This window comes from Bufo gargarizans, chromosome 5 (genome assembly GCF_014858855.1).
Source record: "Bufo gargarizans isolate SCDJY-AF-19 chromosome 5, ASM1485885v1, whole genome shotgun sequence".
Lineage (NCBI taxonomy): Eukaryota > Metazoa > Chordata > Amphibia > Anura > Bufonidae > Bufo > Bufo gargarizans.
The window spans coordinates 394,288,507-394,310,052 of record NC_058084.1 but is presented as its reverse complement, the minus strand read 5'-3'; the positions used below and the strand labels follow the sequence as shown (position 1 = coordinate 394,310,052).

Below are 21,546 nucleotides of genomic sequence, written 5' to 3'. Positions count from 1 at the left end.
AAGCCAGATTGTCTGTTACGGGACCTCTCTGCTCTGCCTGTGTGCTAGGCCTAAATATATGCCAATGGACTGTTGCAGTGGTGGGTGACGTGAAGCCTCATTCTCTGCTATGACATGCAGACTGATTCTCTGCTGACATGAAGCCAGATCCTCTGTTACGGGAGCTCTCTCCTCTGCCTGGGTGCTGGGCCTAAATTTATGACAATTGACTGTTGCAGTGGTGGGTGACGTGAAGCCTCATTCTCTGCTATGACATGCAGACTGATTCTCTGCTGACATGAAGCCAGATCCTCTGTTACGGGAGCTCTCTCCTCTGCCTGGGTGCTGGGCCTAAATTTATGACAATTGACTGTTGCAGTGGTGGGTGACGTGAAGCCTGATTCTCTGCTATGATATGAAGACTGATTCTCTGCTGACATGAAGCCAGATTGTCTGTTACGGGACCTTTCTCCTCTGCCTGGGTTCTGGGCCTAAATTTATGAAAATTGACTCTTACAGTGGTGGGTGACGTGAAGCCTGATTCTCTGCTATGATATGAAGACTGATTCTCTGCTGACATGAAGCCAGATTCTCTGTTACGGGACCTCTCTCCTCTGCCTGGGTGCTGGGTAGTGTTGAGCGCGAATATTCGAAAAGCAAATTTTTTTCGCGAATATCGCAACTTCGCGATTTCGCGAATATTTCGAATATAGTGCTATATATTCGTAAAAACGAATATTCGTTTTTTGTTTCCCCCCCCCCCCCCACAAAATTACAGTACACATATAATTGATTGTTTCCCAAAGGTCCAACAGCTCAGATCTTACTCACATTGCCTAGAAAGTGATTGAGGCGCGAATCTTCGTAAGGCGATTTTATTAGCGCACATGCGAATATCGGCACGTCCCAGAACAGAGGCAAAGGGCTTTGCATTCATACATTAGTGAATTGAGTTGCGAATCTTCGTAAGGCGATTTTATTAGCGCACATGCGAATATCTACACTTGTCCCAGAACAGAGGCAAAGGGCATTGCATTCATACATTAGTGATTGAATTGAGTTGCGAATCTTCGTAAGGCGATTTCATTAGCGCACATGTGAATTTTGCATAGCATATGTATTATGCGATAATTCGAATTATCGCATATGCGAAATAATAACGAATTTGAATAATCGCGAATATTTTACGAATATTCTTTCGAATATTCACAAAATTTCGCGAATTCGAATATGGGACATGCCGCTCAACACTAGTGCTGGGCCTAAATTTATGACAATGGACTGTTGCAGTGGTGGGTGACGTGAAGCCTGATTCTCTGCTATGACATGCAGACTGATTCTCTGCTGACATGAAGCCAGATTGTCTGTTACGGGACCTCTCTCCTCTGCCTGGGTGCCGGGGCCTAAATATCTGAGAATGGACTGTTCCAGTGGTGGGTGACGGGAAGCCAGATTCTCTGCTATGGAACCTCTCTCCAATTGATTTTGGTTAATTTTTATTTATTTAATTTTTATTTTAATTCATTTCCCTATCCACATTTGTTTGCAGGGGATTTACCTACATGTTGCTGCCTTTTGCAGCCCTCTAGCTCTTTCCTGGGCTGTTTTACAGCCTTTTTAGTGCCGAAAAGTTCGGGTCCCCATTGACTTCAATGGGGTTCGGGTTCGGGACGAAGTTCGGATCGGGTTCGGATCCCGAACCCGAACATTTCCGGGATGTTCGGCCGAACTTCTCGAACCCGAACATCCAGGTGTTCGCTCAACTCTAGTAGAGTCCGAATTTGGCGTAAACAGAATGAGAACATGTATCCATCATGCCTTGTTACCACTGCGCAGGCTGGTGGTGGTGGTGTAATGGTGTGGGGGATGTTTTCTGGGCACACTTTAGGCCCCCTAGTGCCAATTGGCTGTCGTTTAAATGCCACGGGCTACCTGAGCATTGTTTCTGACCATGTCCATCCCTTCATGACCACCATGTACCCATCCTCTGATGGCTACTTCCAGCAGGATAATGCACCATGTCACAAAGCTCGAATCATTTCAAATTGGTTTCTTGAACATGACAATGAGTTCACTGTACTAAAATGGCCCCCACAGTCACCAGATCTCAACCCAATAGAGCATCTTTGGGATGTGGTGGAACGGGAGCTTCGTGCCCTGGATGTGCATCCCTCAAATCTCCATCAACTGCAAGATGCTATCCTATCAATATGGGCCAACATTTCTAAAGAATGCTATCAGCACCTTGTTGAATCAATGCCACGTAGAATTTAGGCAGTTCTGAAGGCAAAAGGGGGTCCAACACTATATTAGTATGGTGTTCCTAATAATTCTTTAGGCGAGTGTAGATCAGATATTAAAATGTTCTTGTATCAACATTATTGATTGTACAACACAAATACCATTGGATACTGTTCGTACATATGACATTTAACATATAAACATTCCAAAACTCTTCATCTACTTACTCCGTTAGTCTACTATTCAGAGTTCCGATCTGATATGAATCAAACCAAGACATATCCTGATGAAGGATAGCCTTGAAAAACTTTTGCCGAATCCTCATAATCTGTCTTGTTCCAGAGACATTAAATGTCCAGATTTGAATAACACTCAAGACCAATGCAATAGAGCCGAGTACAAGATATTTATAGGAAAAGCTAAGAAAGTAAAAAAAAAAATAACATAATAAGAATGTATAAATGTAAAGCATAAAGACATCATATGAAATCCAAGAATCTTCCTAGTCCATGGTACCAGCTGTATTCTAAATTTCATACATTTTTGTTTATCGTGTGCAACACGCAATGGTTTACCTTCCATTTAGGCAGACCATGGAACTGCTATTGCGTCAGGGAGGGAAATCAGTGCTGTTCCCGCTAAGGGGAGCTCAGTGTAGAGGAATTTATACAGTTACAATTGACTGCAATGGAACATATAAAATATCTTTGCACTGAACTCCCTTAGTTCATTAGATCATGTTATAATGTCCTGAAGGAAGCCACAGACATAAAGCTGTATAGGGTGATTTATCAATCTATTTAAGCCAATTGTCTGGTGTTAATATAGAGTGCGATAAAGTGAGCAAGGCAGAGGCACATTTTTTTTACATTTTTATTTTATTTCTTAAAATCTTTTCTACTTAAAGGGGTTTTTCTGAGATTTTAATATTGATGACCTATCCTCAGGATAAGTCATCAATATCAGGATGGGCAGGGGTCCGACACCCGGCACCCCAGCTGATCAGCTGTTTGAAGAGAAGGCTGAACTCACGAGAAGCAGCGAGCACGTGTAATTACAAGAAGCCGTCCCATTCACGTCTAAGGACAGCTCCTTCCTATACACTTGAAAAGCCAGGTTCCTGCGGCATTGGCTGGAATTCAATGTAGCTACAATCCCTGCTATATAAATGCACTTCAGCATTTAAGTGGTTACTCAGAGGTAAGGGGCATTCACTGTTATTACACTGGGCCTCTAGAATAAAAGACTGTGGAGTCAATTGCTTCTATTGCAGTCCAGGCCTAACAATGGCCTCTTAGTCTATCCACTATGGAAGCCTAATAGGATGTCTGTCAGTAGAATATGTAACACCCCAGAGTTGTGTTACTATACGCCTCTACCCCACTACTATCTTCTAAGAGCCTTTATACGGTCATCTGATGTGATTTTGCTCATGTCCTCCACAAATGTGCATACAAAACCATGTTAAAAGCAATTGTTCATGTAATTTGCCTTGTTACCAGTAGGTGGCAGCAACACATTGGCAGGTACAAGCTTACAGTTTAGTGAATCTAAGCTGGAATGGACTATTCCAGCTTAGCTCCTCCTCTGTGGAGAGATGGGCTGGTCCCACATCCTGCAGCATGGGTGGAGAAGGAAGTAAGAGGGAGTGTAGCCCACCCCATGCTAGGGGTAGGTTGTGTGTGTGGAGCTACCCTGCACAGGGAAGACAGCAAGGACCTAGTCTCGGCTGAGACTTGGCCATATACCCAGCTTGAGCAACTTCAGCTCTGATGGATGAGGAAAGCAGATACTACAGACAACCTCCAGAGTTCCAGGAAGAAAGCATCCCCTGAGAATCCATCTGTGAGATAAGTCCAGTGCCTAGGAAAAGCCAATTCCTCCTCAGCTAGTCTGTCCCCACAAAGCAGAAGGTACAGATAAGTGCAGAAGCTAATTCTGCCACAGTTACAGAGCTACCAAGCAGACTTTTATCCTGCAAACTCCACATTTAAAGCAGAAGTATTCATTCCTGCCAATCATTGCCAAAACCTGCTGGGACCAAGAGACCAAAGCTGTATACCTCTTGGATGCAAGTTATTTCATGTAAAGAAACGTTTGAACTTTATCTAAAGGTCTGGACATCATTTCTTCTGCAAAATTCCTCTATTATTCCTACTATCACTACACTAAAATTTATTGCAAGTGAGCCAGGAACCAGGAGTCCGGCCGTACCCAGGTAGGAGACACCGTGACACAATTCCCACCAAACTATAGAGACATTATAGGCAATTACACAACTCTGGCATTCCTAATCTGGGACGTGCGTTATAACACCTTGGAAGGGCCCTGGGATAGTCCCCTGCGCATGCTGCAATTGGCGTCACAACAAATACGGGATATATTATCCACCTGACCCGGCCACTACATAAAAGTGGCGTCAGCGAACCCGTTCATGATCACTGCAAATAATGACAGGATAATATTATAGTATAGTATCAAGCACTGCCAGATGAAACCGGCCCCATTAACTATAATGTTGTCTGGCAGAGATCCAGCAAATATGCTGAAATTGGCTGGACACAAACTGCTGCACACTGTAGTTTGTGTCCGGGCGATTGCTGGCATCTTCTGCCAGAACCAGCGGCCAGATCTTAGTGCTGCAGATGTGAAAGTAGCCTAATTAGGCTTTTCCTGGGAGCCAGCTGTCCATGGGCACTGGCCAGAAGGAGATGTTCTCTGCCTTGAGCTGCCTGTAATAAGAACCTAAAGCAACCTCATATTAATCCAAACATTATCCCCAGATCCAACAATAGAATGATAACCCTGCCCATTGCCAGTAACAACTGCAGAGCCATGCTAAATACGGTGCAGAACCAATGTGGCTACCTGGTTTTTGCAATACATGTACAGTATACTTATTGAGGTACAAGTTTTGCAATAGCACATTACTCTGCCTATGTAATGAGGTCATGTGACCATCAAGTGCTTATGTGTGGGAAAGCCAGGTACAGGGACCAGCTAGAGCATTATTACTCCATGCATAGAGATTAAGTGGTTAGCTGGTGCTTGGAATAAGTGCATAACCATGTCCCATATAGCATATAGTTGTAGCACAAATACTGGTGAGATATGATTGAAGTATATGAGTTAGGCTACTTTCGCACTCACGTTCGGTGCGGATGCGTCTTGTATCTGCACAGACGGATTCGCACCAATAATGCAAACACTTGTATCCGTTCATAACTGATCCGTTTGCATTATTCATAAAAAAAAAGTCTAAGTCAAAATGGATCCGTCTTGACTTACATTGAAATTCAATGGGGGACGGATCCGTTTTCAATTGCACCATATTGTGTCAGTGGAAAACGGATCCATTTGGATCTGCATAGTCAGACAGTCACCAAAACGCTGCAAGCTGTGTTTGAGTGACCATCTAAAAAATGCAACGGAGGCCTAACTCAGCCAAATTGATGCATTTTGAATGGATCCTTATCCATTCAGAATGCATTGGGGCTTAACTGATCCGTTTTGGGCCGTTTGTGAGAGCCCTGAAACAGATCTCACAAGCAAAGCCAGAAACGCCAGTGTGAAAGTAGCCTTAGGCCTCATGCACACGACCGTTGTGTGCATCCGTGGCCGTTGTGCCGTTTTCCTTTTTTTTTCGCGGACCCATTGACTTTTAATGGGTCCGTGAAAAAATCGGAAAATGCACCGTTTTGCAGCCGAGACCGTGATCCGTGTATCCTGTCCGTCAAAAAAATATGACCTGTCCTATTTTTTTGACGGACAACGGTTCACGGACCCATTCAAGTCAATGGGTCCGTGAAAGAACACGGATGCACACAAGATTGGCATCCGTGTCCGTGATCCGTGGCCGTAGGTTACTTTCATACAGACGCATCCAAAGATCCGTCTGCATAAAAGCTTTTTCAGATCTAAATGTAAAAACACAAAATGCAATCGCACACTGCAACCAGCACTCTGCCCTGCCTTTATGCTGGATGTTGAATAAGACATTGGTGTACATTTTGGCCAAAGCGTAATAAGCCACTCACCACGTCAAGGTCGCCTTCATGAGTGGTCCCTAACACTAGTTCCTACCTTTTATGGGCCATGACAGCCACATAAAGTCCAGGGAGCGCAGGTACAGCATGCACGCCAAGCACACTCTGCTTTTAACCCCGTCCGGTGCCATTACAGCTTTCATCGGATCCAGGGATGCAAGTACTCCCATGCATGCTGAACCCACTATATACTTCTCCTGGAGCCTAATGGCCTGGTAGGTGCTATATAAGCAGACTCAGTTTTATACTGACTTTAAAACCAGCCTCCAGGGGGCAGATTAATCTGCCCCCTGGAGGCTGGTTTTAAAGTCAGTATAAAACTGAGTCTGCTTATATAGCACGGGAGCTCCACCTACTGGTAAGTGACAGCAATGCACCGCACAGACCTGTCACTTACCAGTAGGAGGAGCTCCCAGCCGGACACAGACATCGCAGCTCCCAGGTAAGTATGAATCTTTTACTATTGTACTATTGCTAAGTAACCATGGCAACCAGGGCTGCAGTAGCGTCCTGGTTGCCATGGTTACCGATCGGAGCCCCAGCGATTAAACTGGGACTCCGATCGGAACTCCGCTGCCACCAATAATCGGGGGGGGGGGGGGATGGGAGGCCGCACACTGGCCACCAATGTTGTTAATGCTATAGAGGGAGGGGGGGCCGATGGGGGGCGCACACTGTGCCACCAACGAATTATTACAATAGAGGGAGGAAGGGGGGGGGGCCGCACACTGTGCCACCAACGAATTATTACAATAGAGGGAGGAAGGGGGGGGGCGATGGGGGGCGCACACTGTGCCACCAACCTATTATTACAATAGAGGGAGGAAGGGGGGGCGATGGGGGGCGCACACTGTGCCACCAACCTATTATTACAATAGAGGGAGGGGGGGCCGCACTGGCCACCAATGATATTCAAACTGGGGAGGGGGGGTTGCCCCCTGCTGCCTGGCAGCCCTGATCTCTTACAGGGGGATATGATAGTACAATTAACCCCTTCAGGTGCGGCACCTGAGGGGTTAATTGTGCTGATCACGGCCCCCTGTAAGAGATCAGGTGCTGCCAGGCAGCAGGGGGCAGTCTTGTACACAGTTTGTAGTATATTCTCACTAGAAGCGTCCCCATCACCATGGGAACGCCTCTGTGTTAGAATATACTGTCAGAAATTAGTTTTCACGATCTAACTCATATCCGACAGTATATTCTAACATAGAGGCGTTCCCATGGTGATGGGGACGCTTCAAGTTAAAATATACCATCAGATTGGAGAAAACTCAGATCAGATGGTATAAAAGGGACTCCAGACTTTACATTGAAAGTCAATGGGGACGGATCCGTTTGAAATGGCACCATATTGTGTCAACGTCAAACGGATCCGTCCCCATTGACTTGCATTGTAATTCAGGACGGATCCGTTTGGCTCCGCACGGCCAGGCGGACACCAAAACGACTTTTTTTTCATGTCCGTGGACCCTCCAAAAATCAAGGAAGACCCACAGACGAAAAAACGGTCACGGATCACGGACCTACGGACCCCGTTTTTGCGGACCGTGAAAAAATACTGTCGTGTGCATGAGGCCTTAGAGGGACGAGCAGTAGTACATTACTTCACCCTTTGATGCAGGTAATGTTTCTACCTGATGCACTCTATAACTGTATAGCCCTGTCTGATACATCATCTACAGGTTATCACAACTACTCTGCCTACGTAACATGGCTGACTGGTGCTCACAATGATTGTATAGCTACATCAGGTACAGTGACTAGCAATACAACAATTATTATGTAAGGGAATATATGTCATACTTTGGAATTACTTCACCCATGGTAGGTGGTAATGTGGCTGTTAAATGCTCATAAGAGCTGTAAAGCCACCTATAACTAGGACTCAGAGACCTCAGATGATGGTGGACAGATAAGCGAAAAAAGCATTCTCTTGGTCATATTTAGATCTTGATAAGTTGAGGTTGAATTAGTTTTGTCTTTTGGAGTTGACTATTACATGTTCATAGCTTGGTTCTTTGCTCCTACTAGTTAGTGGGCATCGCATTACATCATGCATTAGGCTGGTAGCCTAGCACCTCAGCCCTCAGGATGGAGCTACATAATCTTGGCTGTTTCACTATTCCTGCGACCAAGGATGTGTAGCACCACAGCCAATAAACTAAATGAGGTTACAGCACAACCCCATAATCGCAAAAATACAGCAGTGTTAAAGTTCATGGAGGTCTGGGGTCGCAGCGAGTTGTACCGTGACTCCATTCTCCACAATGGTTGCAGTGATACACAGTGATCCTTGGTCATTTACTGAGTGTTGTGTGGTAGAACTAAGAGGTGTGCCCCTAATTAGATATAGAGGCAAGGGCAGGAGAGGGGGCTGGCACAACGTCTGATGTGCCATAGGCATCCCTCCCTGTACAGGATGAAAAATGGCTGTTAAACCACTGGATACGCCTGGATAGCCTGTAGGAGGAGCTAGCAATGGTGTTTGCCTCCTAGTGGCAGCAGCTATACCTACAATGTACTCACAATGTAAAATACTTTTAATTGTACAAACAATTAGAAAAAAATGCAAAAAAGTCACAGAACAATAGAAGAGGTTTTACTATGGAAGAAATTTAAAAGAACAGAAAGATATAAAAGTCTAATGTACTCCAAAATAGTACCAATAAAAACTAAAGGATGTCTTTAAAAAAACCAGCCCCTTGCACAGCTCCATTGGTGGAAAAATAAAAAAGCTATGGCTCTCAGAATACGGCAACACAAAATATATTTTAGCTATATGGTGGCTCACCCTCCACCAATTAAGAAGCGGGTGCTGCAAAGCCTAAGTGACTCACCCTGTCAAAAAGGAGTAAAATGGTATATGTAGGGGCTGAGTACTCACCACTTGGACCATATAATACAAAACACCAATGGTATGGAGATTGCTAGGTATTTAATGGTTAAAAAAAACAGTATGTGCAAAAAATCAAAAAAACTATGCAATTCATTAAAATGAATGCAATAAAAAACAGTGATAAGTTCAGCAGGTTATTGGTGAAAAACAGGAAAAAAAAGAAGAAAAATAAAAAAGTAAAACATGATGTTCCTCTATTTGCATAGGATGACATGCAATGGAAAAAAATATGTAAAAAGGTGGAATTGTTGTAAGATGAAATCTTCATGCGGTTGCATGCATAAAATATATAAAATTGTTCATATATTTGTAATAACCGGTGAAGAGGTAGGACGATTGTTAGAGGTAAACTGCATATGATACCATGCACAAATGATGTGAAGGGCATAAGTATTCATATACTATCCGATCCAGGGGATGTGGATTATTTGGCATCTAGAAAATCCTCTCAATCATTCCTCACATATGCAAGTCCGAATATATTCACTCCCGTAAGTTGGGAACAGCCACGATACAGCAGTATTTTTATTGTTCTTTGTGTCCATAACACGGAGATATTCATAAGCTGCCCAGTAGCAGTGTGGCTCGAATTAAGGTACACATGTTATTTGTATGGTTTCATATGTCAGGTAGATACAATGTTATAATATTTAACCTGCACTCACAGTGGCGTCCCACATGGCCTTGCAGTGTCCCATTCATGTGACTGTGGGCCCCGCAAACTTATCTTAATTATGTATTAATGTCATGTGATATGCCTGTATTTTGTATTTTACCTCCTGTCATATTCTTCATGTCACAATGTGATTCCATATGCAAATATCCTTTACACAGTCCTAGTCAGGGTGCACTACACTTGTTTCTCCACAAGATGGAGCAGTGTCAGTGTATATATATATATATATATATATATATATATATATCTTAGCTCAGACCTAAGTTAGGCTGTGCAGTTCAGTTCAGTTCAGTTGCTGGTTGAGGTAAATCCAAACCAGTTCAGAAGAGCTCAGGTAAATCCAAGTGAGAGTTCGGTTCAATGCAGTTCTCTCATGAGCCTACAAGAAAGCAACAGCAGTGTAGCTGAATATCTGGAGGGAGGCCCCTTCCTAGCCTCTCTACTCTGTCCCTGTCGGCTCCATAGCCCAGGGTTAAGGCCTGAAAGTATTTTACCTAGAGGTGAGCAATGCACTACTATAGATCGCTCTTCCAGGGTGACCAATGTCTAAACTGCATACAGCCGAGTATTTAAGGAATTATCACGTTTATGCAAGACAAAGGATTAGCAAGATAGTCATTACCTGAGGACTTATTAGGCACCTTTGTACTAGGTGTAGGAGATAGCTTGAAGCATCTACATCTCCAGTTTATATCCTGAGGACAGTTAGGCCAACTGCCAAAACAACATTGGAATAGAAGTTTCAGGATTTAGAAAAGCACCTTTATTCAAGGATTAGGATAAGGCCGGAGGTGTTACCAGTGTAAGACTTTCATTATTACCAGCCTAGTCTGAGCAGCAGTTTTCTTATGTATTACAAGAGCCTGTATTTCATTCAGGATTTGCATTTTCCTTTCCCCATATGCATCGGAGATTGTGCTTAATGCTGGATTGTATCAAGAGACTGTTTTAATGCATTGGATGTGATGTCATCTTCAGTAAAGTGCCATTATTCTGTCTCAGCATCGGTTGTACCTGCGACAAGCTTCTTGTAGACCCAGTCTGTAAGGATGTATGCGGCAGGTTGATGACTTTAACAGATAGCTTACTCAATGAATAAAGACTCCAGAGGTAACTTTCAATGCTTCTTTATGCTTTAAGGTAGCAAGGATATGAACATAGAGGCTTTTTCATAGGTAAATTTCTACTGAAGTTTTACAGCTCCCTCACTCTGCAGTCTCTTCACAACAACTATACAAAATGGAGTTACAGCAGGAAATGGAGGGTGGGAACAACCAACTAGCCAGAAACAGCAGGGGTGTAAGGATCCTACCAAATAATATAGTAACATAACATGTAATAACAACTGCTAGACAGTAAAAGCTGCGTGGCAGCACACTCCCCGCCTGGTATCGTGAGATACCACTATACACTACATTATTTTCTTTTAACTTACTATTAACATTGCATACAGTAACATGCCATTTAACCTTCTCAAGTCTATGAGCTAGCTATATTAGAAGGTCTTAAGTGACTCCTTCACATAACGTTGAATCAGAATTTTTGGAAGCAGTCAAAATTAAGACTGTCTCGGTGACTGGTCTCAGGAAGGTTTTTGATGCCCCATCCTTAACGATCCTGACTTCCACACTTCGGACTCTTCCATCATCACTAGTAATGGCCTTTGTAATAAGTCCAACTAGCCACTGGATCCAGTGAGCTTGCTGGTCTTTTAGCAGGACCAGGTCCCCTTCCTTTAAGTTAGGCTTCTGGGTTTGCCACTTTTTACGTCCTTGAAGAAGTGTGAGGTATTCCTTCCTCCATCTGTCCCAGAAACAATCTGCAAGGTATTGAGCGTATCTCCACTGACGTTTATATATGTCCTTTTCATCTTGCAGGAATTCTGTGACTTCCACAGCTAGGGTTGCACCACACAATTCTAATCTTGGAATAGTGTGAGCAGGTTTTGGAGCTAACTTGGCTCTTCCTAGTATAAAACCGACATAGGATCTCCCTGAGGGATCTATAATCTTGAGATAAGCCACAGCCGCTATAGCCTCGGTAGATGCATCACAAAAGATGTGAATCTCTTTCCTCAGACTTCTTGAAATTGAAGTGGGTGAATAGCAGCGCTGGATATTAAGTTCTTCCAGTACTTTCATGGAGTTGCTCCATTTATCCCATTTAGGCAGTAGGTCTACTGGCAGAGGGCCATCCCAATCTGTCACTCTCTCAGTAAGCTGGCAAAGTATGGATCTCCTTTGGACGGTAACTGGAGTCACAAAGCCTAGGGGATCGTAAAGGCTATTAACAGTTGACAGGACTCCTCGTCTGGTGAATGGCTTCTTGGCGTCAGAGACCTGAAAGGTGAATGTATCTGAAGTTATATTCCAGAGAAGACCGAGACTCCTTTGAGTGGGTAGGGCATCTACTCCCAAGTCCAAATCCTTCAAATCCTTAGCATGATCTTCTGGATTAAAAGACCTCATTACTTGACTGCTATTAGATGTAATCTTATGAAGCCTTAAGTTAGCAGTCAACAGGAGCTGTTAAGTTCTTTTTATCATATTGATGGCTTCTTCAGGTGTTGAAAAGGATTTCAGGCCATCGTCTACATTAAAATCTCTCTCAATAAATTGCCTGGTGTCAGATCCGAATTCCTTTTCACCTTCCTGCGCTGTTTTTCTCAGTCCATAAGTTGCCATGGCAGGGGATAGACTATTTCCAAAGACATGGACTCTCATGCGATAATCTATCACCTGATCATTAATGTCATTGTTGCGGTGCCACAAGAACCTGAGATAATTTCTGTGGTACTCTTTGACTATGAAACAGTGGAACATCTGTTGGACGTCAGCTGTCATGTTAATTGGTTCCTTCCTGAACCGAATCAACACTCCTACAAGGTTGTTCGTTAGATTTGGACCAGTTAGAAGAATGTTATTTAAAGAGGTTCCCTGGAACTGAGCGCTTGAGTCAAAGACTATTCTGATTTGCCCCGGTTTACGAGGATGGTAGACTCCAAAGGATGGAAGGTACCAGCATTCTTCACCTTCCATAAGGTCTGGTGCTGGCTCAGCGTGAAGGTTATCTAAAATCTTCTGCATAAATGCTAGAAAGTGCTTTTGCATCTCAGGTTTGTTACAGAGAGTTTTCTTAAGTGCAGCAAATCTGGTTAAAGCTTGTTGTGGATTGTTAGGGAGAGTAAGCCTTGGTACTCGGAAGGGTAATGGAGCTACCCAACTGTTGGAATTGTCTTTGAAGAACTCTTCATCCATAATCTTGATGAACTCCTTGTCTTCAACTGAAGGGGCAATTTTGGTGTCATCACAAGTAGTCTGGTACACTGAATCACCAAGGTACTTCTGAGAAGTGAACTTGCAGTTTATACCTTGGAGTGCTTGAGATGGAACTTTGTTTTTAAAATCAAGTCTTTCCTTCACATAATAGTGCAATAGACATTTCATCGACCGATAGGCAATATTAGTTTTGTAGGAAGCTACATCCAAGAGCTTGTGAGATTGATCTAAACAGACTTCTCCTATTATCACTCATCCAAGATCAAGTTTCTGGGCCTGAGGAGCATCATCTGGACCGTTACATAACTCTCTTATTTTATGAACTCTAGGAATGTCTCTCCCTAGTAGAATCAAAATCTTAACATCCTTGTCAAGTGGTGGAATGTAGTCAGCAATGTGGCTCAAATGAGGGTGATGACGTGCAACCTCTGGTGTGGGGATTTCTTCTCTATTGTTCGGTAGCTGATCACATTCGATTAGAGTTGGAAGAGGAAACTCTATGTCCTCATATTCTGATGCCACTATGAAGCCATGGGCTCTTCTTCCAGAAGTATTGATCTTTCCTGCACATGTCTGCAAGGTATAGGACCAGGTCTCTCCATGAATGTTGAATAGGTCAAAGAATTCTGTACTGGCCAATGAGCGATTGCTCTGATCATCGAGTATGGCATACATTTTTATGTAATTTTGTGGACATCCTTCAGGAAAAACCCTTACAAGACATATCTTGCTACAAGATTTGCTATGAAGCCCTTCTCCACATACCTCTGTACACCTTGTGGTTACGGGGTTGGCACGTTGCTCAGTTCTCTCCCCGCCATCATCTGATGCAGTCTTGGGGTTGCTGCCGGGTGAAGGTTTCCTTTTGAACAGGTCTGAATGAAGAGCGTCCACATCTTTGGCACTGTTACACAGGGAACATCTGATGGCGATCTTACAGTCTCTAGCTAAATGATCGGAGGATGCACAACACTTGAAACAGATATTATGCTCTTTGAGAAATGACTTGTGTTCTTCAATAGGCTTATCCTTGAATGCGTGACATTTGGAGAGAGAATGTGGCGCATTATGAATAGGACACTGTTGATTAAGATTGCTTGCCTTAATGTCTGTAGCCAAGACGTTGGATGCTATCGCAGTCTTCCTCACGGCAATAGGATGCTTTAAATTCTTAAATTTACTGTTGGTGGCAATACCCTTGAAGTAGTTAAAGGAATGGTGGTTGTATCTGGATAGAAGAAGCTTGGGTCATTCTTGGATCTTGCAACCTTCCGCACGAACTCTGAAAAATAAAAAAAGGGAGGGAAGGAAACATGATGTTCATACTTATACTTTGATCCTATACTAGTCCACTTGTCCTGAAGATGACTAGGCAACTTTGCTACAATAGGATTTACGCCCTGAGCAGTGTCTAAAGACCTGGTAAACTAGGATCTAACTTAGCAATTTCAAGTTCATGAAGGAGGTCACCTAACTCTCTAAGCTTATGATTGTCCTTAACAGAGATCTTAGGAAAGTCGTTTAGTCTCTGAATTAAGGCAGATTCAATGTCTTCGGGGCTCCCATAGTCTTGTTCTAGACGTTCCCAGGCAGCATCAAGGCCTGCTTTAAAGTTATAATTGTAAACAGATTTAAGTCTCTTTACTTGTTCTGAAGATTGACGCCCCAACCACTTTATTAGTAAGTCGAGTTCTGCTTGAGGTTCAATGTCCAAGTTAAATGTAGATCTCTAACTTCTGTAGTTCTCTGGGCGGTTATCAAATCTAGACAGTCCAATAATAATCAACTCTCGTCGAATCATATACTTGCTGAATTCTGCTGCATCAGTGCTTTCGGTTTTTATAGCCACAGGGGATACTGATGGTGCGCTGACTTGGACCATGGTTGGTATCAGATGTTGGCTGGTAGGTGGAGAGAAAGGTGTTGCAGATGGGTTCAATCTAGGTAAGGGTCTGTCGTCTGAAGGTCTCTGAGCATTTGAAGTTGAAGAGAGCTGTATCACAGGGGGTATAGAGTTCATTCTGTAGTCTTTTGTTGTGCCTTTGTAATCTCTATTCACAAAGGGTTGTGGTGGCACATGAGCTGCATAGGTTGATTCACTTGATTTTGTGACATGCGGTAGTTGTGGAGTGTCTCTGTTAGTAGGTGTGTGTAGTTGACCAGCTTGATTTGGGAACACGTTGCCTTCTGATCCATTTGCTGGATGATCATGAGAAGAATCTCCAACTGTAGGTGAGACTGTATTATCGTGGTTCTGGGTTAAGACAAACTGTAGTGTCCTTTCAACAGGGTCTTGACAAGCAGCCAAGCTGGGACAAGCTGCTCCTTCTTCTTCCAATAGGGCTTGTTCCAAGACAGATAATTCAGCTAAGGCTACTTTTTCTTTATTCTTCTGAAGGATTTCTAGCTGAGCCTCTGTTTCTGCTTGAATGCGTTTAGCTTCTGCTTTGATGGCTGCTTCTCTTTCAGAACAGGCGGCTTGAACCTGGGCTGCTGCAACCTTCTGGCGAGCTTTGACTATTTGGTCACTCAGTGTTGACCTTACAGAGCAGGACCGCAGTGACTTAGAAGAGGATTTATGATAGGAGCGGGCAGATCTAGATGATTTTCCTGAGTGTCTGGAAGAAGCAGATTTATAGGATGTAGTTTCATGTAGCTGTGCTAATCTACCTTCTATCTCTGCCTTTGCTTCAAGATATGTGCTATGCCTATGCTGGTCAGTAGAAGTAAAGTCCTTTAATTCCAATGCAGCTTCCTCTATGTTGGAATGAGACAATAGGGAATAGTACTTCTCAGAAATACTTTTATAGTTCTCAAATGCCTTCTTAACCCTTGAGAGAGCAGTGTTCAATTGCTCAGAATTGTTGCTAGTTTCATTAGTGGCTGTTATACAACTTGAAGTCTTCTCCCATAATGCAGTCAGGTTATTAGATGTTTCTTCCTTACTTGCTTCATAAGCCTCACTTGCCTTCAAGGATGGATGAGGGGCTCTAACAGGACGAGCACAATGAAGTAAGGAGTTTGCTTTATCTTGATTAAATACAGGTAACTCTGTGGGATCTCTGTCAGACATAATGACAAGTGCTGTAGTTTTGGTGTCTTGTTAGAAATCTGCCAGAGCTCAGCTCTGTAGGTAGTGACTTCTGTTAGTAAGCAGGCTGAGCTGAGGAGCTGGATATTTGTGACAATGAGCCAGCTAGTGCTGCAACTGGTCCAGACTGGATAGCTCAGCTCAGTGCACAGTTCACTATCACTTTATACAGGCAGGAATATACAGTATTTCAGTAGATTCAGGTATTGGATTCACAACCCAAACAGCTTGACAATGATGAATCCTTGGGACTTGATATAGCTATGGTACACAGTCCTTGCACAGTTCAAAAGGTACTTATGGCTCCCAATAAAGGCAACACTTGTATAAGCTGGTATTACTAGAGAAATGGGTCCACAGCACAGACCAGCAATCCCTGGCAGTAAAGGCTGTAACAGTCATAAAGCATTCAGTAGGTGGCTGGCTTCTATGCAGAGTAATGCTTCTGCTGACTGAGGCAGTAGCACACAGGCATTGGACTGTCAGTGCACAGCCTGAAGATGGCTTCCTGTCTTAGGGTGTTAGTTCTTCACACAGGCGCGTGGTTACTCACGTTTCTGAGGCTGCAGAGATAGCCATGTGATGGATTCTTCTAGAAATGTACTATTCTATCTCAGCATCGGTTGTACCTGCGACAAGCTTCTTGTAGACCCAGTCTGTAAGGATGTGTGCGGCAGGTTGAATGATCACTTTAACAGATAGCTTACTCAATGAATAAAGACTCCAGAGGTGACTTTCAATGCTTCTTTATGCTTCAAGGTAGCAAGGATATGAACATAGAGGCTTTTTCATAGGTAAATTTCTAATGAAGTTACACAGCTCCCTCACTCTGCAGTCTCTTCACAACAACTATACAAAATGGAGTTACAGCAGGAAATGGAGGATGGGAACAACCAACTAGCCAAAAACAGCAGGGGTGTAAGGATCCTACCAAATAATATAGTAAAATAACATGTAATAACAACTGCTAGACAGTAAAAGCTGTGTGGCAGCACAAGCATTTTGAGTTTCATCCTGCTTGCCTCAGACTCAAGTTCCTCTATTAATACAACAGTAAATGGTTGTACCTCCATATAAAAGGTACTGGCGTCACGACTACAAGGGACCTTGCCACTGGCACATTAATACAGACCACCAAGGGCACCTCAAACCAACGTCGGGCCAGTGTCCCTTACATCAGAGTGTGCCCCAGAGAATCCCTGTGCCATTCTCCTTTTCACTTATGCGAGCCTGCCCAGGGATGACATAACCGTGAGTAACCAGAACTGTATTCACCTCGGCCCACCTATTGCCCACACTGTGACCTCACACATAATTCCCCTGCGAGGTCTGGCATACCGCAGCTGCAGTGTTAGATACAGAGGTACCTGTCCTGGAGTTATCGTACTTACTTGTCTCCGCGCTTTGTCACTTGAGTTTGCCGCTGTCTGTTTAGATGATCACGGGCCACTTCAGCTGCTCTTATGACGTCTCCAGTTTTCTTAAAAAATTGGAGATTGAGATCACGGCGTCCCACGTGTATCGAATGGGGTGCGGAGCTAATGTCTGTTATTACGGACTTTGCATGTAGGGTAGTAAGTGTCCATAGAAACAAAGTAATAAAGTTTTATAGGAGGGAATGAGTCCATCATCTAATGTGCGGGTATCCTTGAACCAGACGCATTTCGGGGTCTATTCCTGGCCCCTTCCTCAGTGGTAAATAGAGAAACACCATCTTTTACTTTTTTATTTTTCCTCTTTTTTTTCTTGTTTTTCACCAATAACCTGATGAATTTATCACTATTTTTTTTATTGCATTCATTTTTATGTATTGCATTATTTATTTTTTTAAGATTTTTTGCACATACTGTGCTATTTTAACCATTAAATAACCTAGATATCTCCATAGCTTTAGTGTTTTGTATTCTATGGTCCAAGTGGTGAGTGTTCAGCCCCTACATATACGACAAAAAAAATATTTAGTTTTTAAAGTCTTTTTTTTTGCACAAAAGGATTAAAACTTTAATTATACTGCATGTATTTTGTTCATGAGACTTTTCTAAAGTGGGATAAAAAGAGATTTAAAAAGTTGTATGTACTTCAAAATGATACTTTAAGAACTACAGCATATTCCATAAAACTAGGCCCTCACACAACTCTGTGAAGTAAATTTGAATTTATTGTGTAAAAGTAGTAAAACATAAAAAATATTTGTAGAAGGTCTCATGCACACGGCTGTGGAACACACAGCGGTCCGTGGTATCCCGGCCTGGCATCCTGCTGAGAGCAGGAGCGCACAGCGTTATTGGTTGCTATGACGCCGTGCGCTTCATGCAGCCGCTGCACTACAGTAATACACTCGTACAGATCCACGGCCGTGTGCATGAGGCCTAATTCTTATTGTCATAATTGCACTGACACGCAGTGTAAAAAAAAAAATATATGTAAATGTACAAATAACAAGGCAGAATATTATTTTTCATTTGCCCCAGAATACATAAGTTATACAGTATGTACTCCAAAATGGTGTCATTGAAAAATACAACTAATTCCACACAAAAAAAAAAAACAAAGCTCACATATAGCTGTGTTTATGGAAAAATAAAAAAAGTTGTCTCTTGGCAGGCGATGATGGAAATAAAAAAAGCTTGTCCTAAAGGCTCAAAATAGGTCAGTAAGCTTGACAGAGCAATACCTGAAAAAGATACCCTATATATATACAGGGAGTGCAGAATTATTAGGCAAATGAGTATTTTGACCACATCATCCTCTTTATGCATGTTGTCTTACTCCAAGCTGTATAGGCTCGAAAGCCTACTACGAATTAAGTATATTAGGTGATGTGCATCTCTGTAATGAGAAGGGGTGTGGTCTAATGACATCAACACCCTATATCAGGTGTGCATAATTATTAGGCAACTTCCTTTCCTTTGGCAAAATGGGTCAAAAGAAGGACTTGACAGGCTCAGAAAAGTCAAAAATAGTGAGATATCTTGCAGAGGGATGCAGCACTCTTAAAATTGCTAAGCTTCTGAAGCGTGATCATCGAACAATCAAGCGTTTCATTCAAAATAGTCAACAGGGTCGCAAGAAGCGTGTGGAAAAACCAAGGCGCAAAATAACTGCCCATGAACTGAGAAAAGTCAAGCATGCAGCTGCCAAGATGCCACTTGCCACCAGTTTAGCCATATTTCAGAGCTGCAACATCACTGGAGTGCCCAAAAGCACAAGGTGTGCAATACTCAGAGACATCGCCAAGGTAAGAAAGGCTGAAAGACGACCACCACTGAACAAGACACACAAGCTGAAACGTCAAGACTGGGCCAAGAAATATCTCAAGACTGATTTTTCTAAGGTTTTATGGACTGATGAAATGAGAGTGAGTCTTGATTGGCCAGATGGATGGGCCCGTGGCTGGATTGGTAAAGGGCAGAGAGCTCCAGTCCGACTCAGACGCCAGCAAGGTGGAGGTGGAGTACTGGTTTGGGCTGGTATCATCAAAGATGAGCTTGTGGGGCCTTTTCAGGTTGAGGATGGAGTCAAGCTCAACTCCCAGTCCTACTGCCAGTTTCTGAAAGACACCTTCTTCAAGCAGTGGTACAGGAAGAAGTCTGCATCCTTCAAGAAAAACATGATTTTCATGCAGGACAATGCTCCATCACACGCGTCCAAGTACTCCACAGCGTGGCTGGCAAGAAAGGGTATAAAAGAAGAAAATCTAATGACATGGCCTCCTTGTTCACCTGATCTGAACCCCATTGAGAACCTGTGGTCCATCATCAAATGTGAGATTTACAAGGAGGGAAAACAGTACACCTCTCTGAACAGTGTCTGGGAGGCTGTGGTTGCTGCTGCACGCAATGTTGATGGTGAACAGATCAAAACACTGACAGAATCCATGGATGGCAGGCTTTTGAGTGTCCTTGCAAAGAAAGGTGGCTATATTGGTCACTGATTTGTTTTTGTTTTGTTTTTGAATGTCAGAAATGTATATTTGTGAATGTTGAGATGTTATATTGGTTTTACTGGTAAAAATAAATAATTGAAATGGGTATATATTAGTTTTTTGTTAAGTTGCCTAATAATTATGCACAGTAATAGTCACCTGCACACACAGATATCCCCCCTAAAATAGCTAAAACTAAAAACAAACTAAAAACTACTTCCAAAAATATTCAGCTTTGATATTAATGAGTTTTTTGGGTTCATTGAGAACATGATTGTTGTTCAATAATAAAATTAATCCTCAAAAATACAACTTGCCTAATAATTCTGCACTCCCTGTATATATACATATATATATATATATATATATATATATATATATATATAATTATGCCTATGGATTGTAACTTTAGAGAGCCATTTATTACAAAAGACTAGCAACAAAGTACTGTCAATTTTATTCAAGATTGTGATAATATGATCTCTGAGACTGGCATCTACACTTAGGCTACTTTCACACTTGCGTTCAGAGCGGATCCGTCTGGGGTCTGCCCAGACGGATCCGCTCATATAATGCAGACGATGGGATCCGTTCAGAACGGATCCGTCTGCATTATATTTTAGAAAAAATTCTAAGTGTGAAAGTAGCTCAGACAGATCCGTCCAGACTTTACATTGAAAGTCAATGGGGGATGGATCCGTTTGAAAATTGAGCCATATTGTGTCAACTTCAAACGGATCCGTCCCCATTGACTTATATTGTAAGTCTGGACAGATCCGTTTGCCTCCGCACGGCCAGGAGCGGAGGCTGAACGCTGCCAGACTGATGCATTCTGAGCGGATCCGCATCCACTCAGAATGCATTAGGGCAGTACAGATGCGTTCGGGGCCGCTTGTGAGAGCCTTCAAACAGAACTCACAAGCGGAGCCCCGAACGCTAATGTGAAAGTAGCCTAAAAGAGTCACTGTGCTTTCACACTATTTCATTTTATTTTAAAGAGAATAGTGTAACTAGCAATTTTCTATATCACTTCATTTACAAAATATGCTTGTGTCTACCAGAAAAAAGTGCAGCCATGGCCACTGGAGTCTGACTTCTACCTAATCTACAACCACTGCCTGTTAGTTCATAGGAAATGGAGGCATGTTAGAGCTAGCTGAGATCCAAAACCTCAAAAGAACTGCTTCTACACAGCTTTTAATGATTATAGGAGCCTCCTCTGTAAGCGTAAATTCTCCTTCCTTATCTGTTTTGTGGGAAGTAAGGGGAAGGATGTCACAGTAGTGCAGTGCTATCAGATTTTACAGAAAGGAGACCCCCCTGCTTATGGGGGAAATGCATCTAGCTATGCAGCTGTAACAGAATAATATGACTGAAAGAAACGTTAGGGAAGCCCAAAAACGACCTGTCCCTT

General features: G+C 42.9%; 1 protein-coding gene across 5 annotated transcripts in view; it reads right to left on the bottom strand.

Annotated features, from left to right (window-relative positions):
• LOC122939628 (ATP-dependent translocase ABCB1-like) overlaps nucleotides 1–21,546 on the bottom strand; it is a 902,460-nt gene that overhangs the window by 710,280 nt on the left and 170,634 nt on the right. For all 5 annotated transcript variants that reach the window (XM_044295741.1, XM_044295743.1, XM_044295745.1 and 2 more), the window contains one exon: nucleotides 2,448–2,639. In XM_044295741.1, coding sequence (XP_044151676.1) covers nucleotides 2,448–2,639 — 192 coding nt within the window. The remainder of the gene's footprint in view (nucleotides 1–2,447; nucleotides 2,640–21,546) is intronic.